This window comes from Penaeus chinensis, chromosome 11 (genome assembly GCF_019202785.1).
Source record: "Penaeus chinensis breed Huanghai No. 1 chromosome 11, ASM1920278v2, whole genome shotgun sequence".
Lineage (NCBI taxonomy): Eukaryota > Metazoa > Arthropoda > Malacostraca > Decapoda > Penaeidae > Penaeus > Penaeus chinensis.
In genome coordinates, this window is record NC_061829.1 from 7,748,722 (window position 1) to 7,751,221 (window position 2,500).

The window sequence follows — 2,500 nt, forward strand, 5'->3', positions numbered from 1 at the left end:
GGGCAAGTAATCACAGTTACCAGTAGTGCCTTATTACACCATGAGTCTATGTCCCAATTGCCGAGATGAAATTCATGTGTCTTACCACAACAAGCTGGACAGTCGCTCAGGCATGGAGAGATGCATGCTAATGTCTTCATTAATAAGGCCACAATTGCTTTTTAGAGTCCACAAATCATTATTCATATTTGCTTTGTGTCACTAGTAGATACTTGCATTTCTTAACTTCTGTATATTTAATACAGTTACAAGGTATTCAGTGCCTGTCATTATTCTTGAAGATCAGAATGAGCTGGGCACAAATGGAGGAATCTGCTAATGCATACCAACAACCTGCATTACTAGCAACTAGCTAATTTTTTATATTGAAAGTTAGTGATCACAATTATACATTCAGCATATTTGTATAAATGACTTCATAACTATCTATTTTTGAAAGGGCTTAGTGAAGTAACTGACTCATTGATTATCTACTTGCCTAACTGATTCCCTTTTTGTACTTTCAGAATCATGTCGTCAGAAAGTGAAGATGAATTCCAGTCTGCAGATGAAGGGTCGGATTTTGAAGATTCGTACCCTTTGAGTTCACAGGACACAGCTACAACAAAGAGTGAAGCCCAACTAGTGCCGTCATGCCCAGCCACAACAGAACAAGTAATAAAAGACAACATGCATAAGACAGAGTCCATCAAAGATACCAAAACTGAGCGCTCAGAACTTGTAGCTTCAAAAGCAACTCCTGCAGAGGAATTAGATGCAGATGATGAATCAGAAGAAGAAATGCAGGAGGAACCACAGAAAAAGACTTTTGATGACAAAGTAACTAATCTCATGTCTGCTTTAGATCAGTTGAGCCTGCGAGTTAATAAACAGCTCACAAAGCCAGTTAGTAAAGCAGAACCAGCTGATGAGATGCTAGAGGAAGATGAAGATGAAGGTGGTCACAAAGGATCAGTAGAGGAAGATCAAGCAAAGGAGAGAGAGATCATGAAAAAGGAAGAGAGGAAGAAAGAGCTAGAAAAGGAAAAGGAAAAGAAAAGAGAATTGGAAATGGAAAGAGAGAGAAAAAGAGAGCTGGAAAAGGAAGAAGAAAGAAAAAGAGAAGAAAGAGAAGAAAAGAGGAAACAGGAGCTAGAGAGGGAAGAAGAGAAGAGGAAACAGGAGCTAGAAAGGGAGGAAAAGAAGAGGCAACAGGAGCTAGAAAGGGAAGAAGAGAAGAAAAGGGAGATAGAGAGGGAAGCAGAAAGAAAGAGAGAAATTGAGAGGGAGAAAGAGAAAAAAAGACAGATTGAAAAAGAAGAGGAGAGGCAAAGACAACTAGAACAGGAAGAACTGAGGAAAAGAGAACTTGAAAAAGAAGAAGAGAGAAGAAGGGAGCATGAAAGAGAAGAATTGAGGAAAAAAGAGATTGAAGAAGAAAAAAGAAAAACGGAAAGAGAAGAAGAGGCAAAGAGGATGGAAGAAGAAGAGAGGAAAAGGGTGTTAGAAAAGGAAGAAGAGAGAAAAAGAGAGATTAAAAGCGAACAAGAAAGTACGGGAGAACAAGAGAAGAATGCAGGAAACACTCAGGACTCAGGAACAGAGAGCCAGAAAGCCAAGCCAATTCGTGAGTCTAAGATTGGCATGAAGAAGCCACGAGAAAAACTGGGAGAGCGCATGGGTGCACGGAGGCTGGGGGCAAAAGTTGAGAAAAAGCCTCTTGAAAGCATTAGTTCAGACAGTTTGAAGAAGCCTGAAGATACTATGTGGAATAAAGAAGAGAGCCAGGCAGACAGTGCAGAAGCTAAGCAAGGAGAGGAGGAGAAGCAAAAGCAAGAGAAATGGAAGAAGCAGCAACAGTGGGAAGAGCAGCAAAAGAGATGGCAACAGATTAATGAAGGAGAAGGTAAAAAAGAGGTAAGAGGCTTTAAAAAAACATGTATTTACATATAATATGGTAAGTTATTAAGCCATTGCTGCTGGGAACTTGTGATGCCCACTGTAGTTTTGTTTTGTGAATTGTGTTTACATAGAGGTGGCTCCATAAATGCTTAGCCACCAAGGAGTCAGTTAGTAGGCCTACAGGACATCACCTGATTTTCCTCTTTCCTTGAGTTTTCAGGATTTTTTTCTTCTCAAATGCTATTAATATTGATGCTTTTAATTATTTTCCCAATATTGATTATGAATTATTAAATAGAGACCTGTTAAAGTGTGAACTTTCAGGTAGGCTATGTGTTTTTGTCATTGCATCTGAATTGAAACAAATAAAAGAAATGGTAGTGATGTTCATATGCTTCACTTAAAATGTATTGCTTCACTCATAAAAATTTCCAAAACAGGAAGAAGACACAAGCTGGGGTGGTGGATGGGGAGGCTGGGGAACAAGTCTTCTCAGTGCCGCATCCTCTTTCACCCGTGAAGTTGGCCGAGGTGTTGGCACCGTCATGGAGACAGTGGAAGGAACGCTGGGAGTGCCTGACCCTGAGACATTGGCCAAGGAAATAGCCGAGCGCGATAG

General features: G+C 40.3%; 2 protein-coding genes across 3 annotated transcripts in view; both read left to right on the top strand.

The window, feature by feature from the left end:
- The window catches only part of LOC125030387 (putative uncharacterized protein DDB_G0271982), a 1,834-nt gene extending 482 nt beyond the window's left edge, over positions 1-1,352 (top strand). The window contains exons 2-3 of the mRNA XM_047620421.1: positions 501-1,085; positions 1,322-1,352. Coding sequence (XP_047476377.1) covers positions 511-1,085; positions 1,322-1,352 — 606 coding nt within the window. The 5' untranslated portion in view covers positions 501-510. The remainder of the gene's footprint in view (positions 1-500; positions 1,086-1,321) is intronic.
- A 50-nt stretch (positions 1,353-1,402) lies between these two features.
- Positions 1,403-2,500, top strand: part of LOC125030566 (protein FAM114A2-like) — a 9,124-nt gene continuing 8,026 nt past the window's right edge. Inside the window, exons 1-2 of one of the 2 annotated variants that reach the window (XM_047620682.1) lie at positions 1,403-1,896; positions 2,322-2,500. The exon at positions 2,322-2,500 is cut by the window's right edge and continues 74 nt beyond it. In XM_047620682.1, coding sequence (XP_047476638.1) covers positions 1,456-1,896; positions 2,322-2,500 — 620 coding nt within the window. In that variant the 5' untranslated portion in view covers positions 1,403-1,455. The remainder of the gene's footprint in view (positions 1,897-2,321) is intronic. The other variant, XM_047620681.1, reaches the window with a different exon arrangement.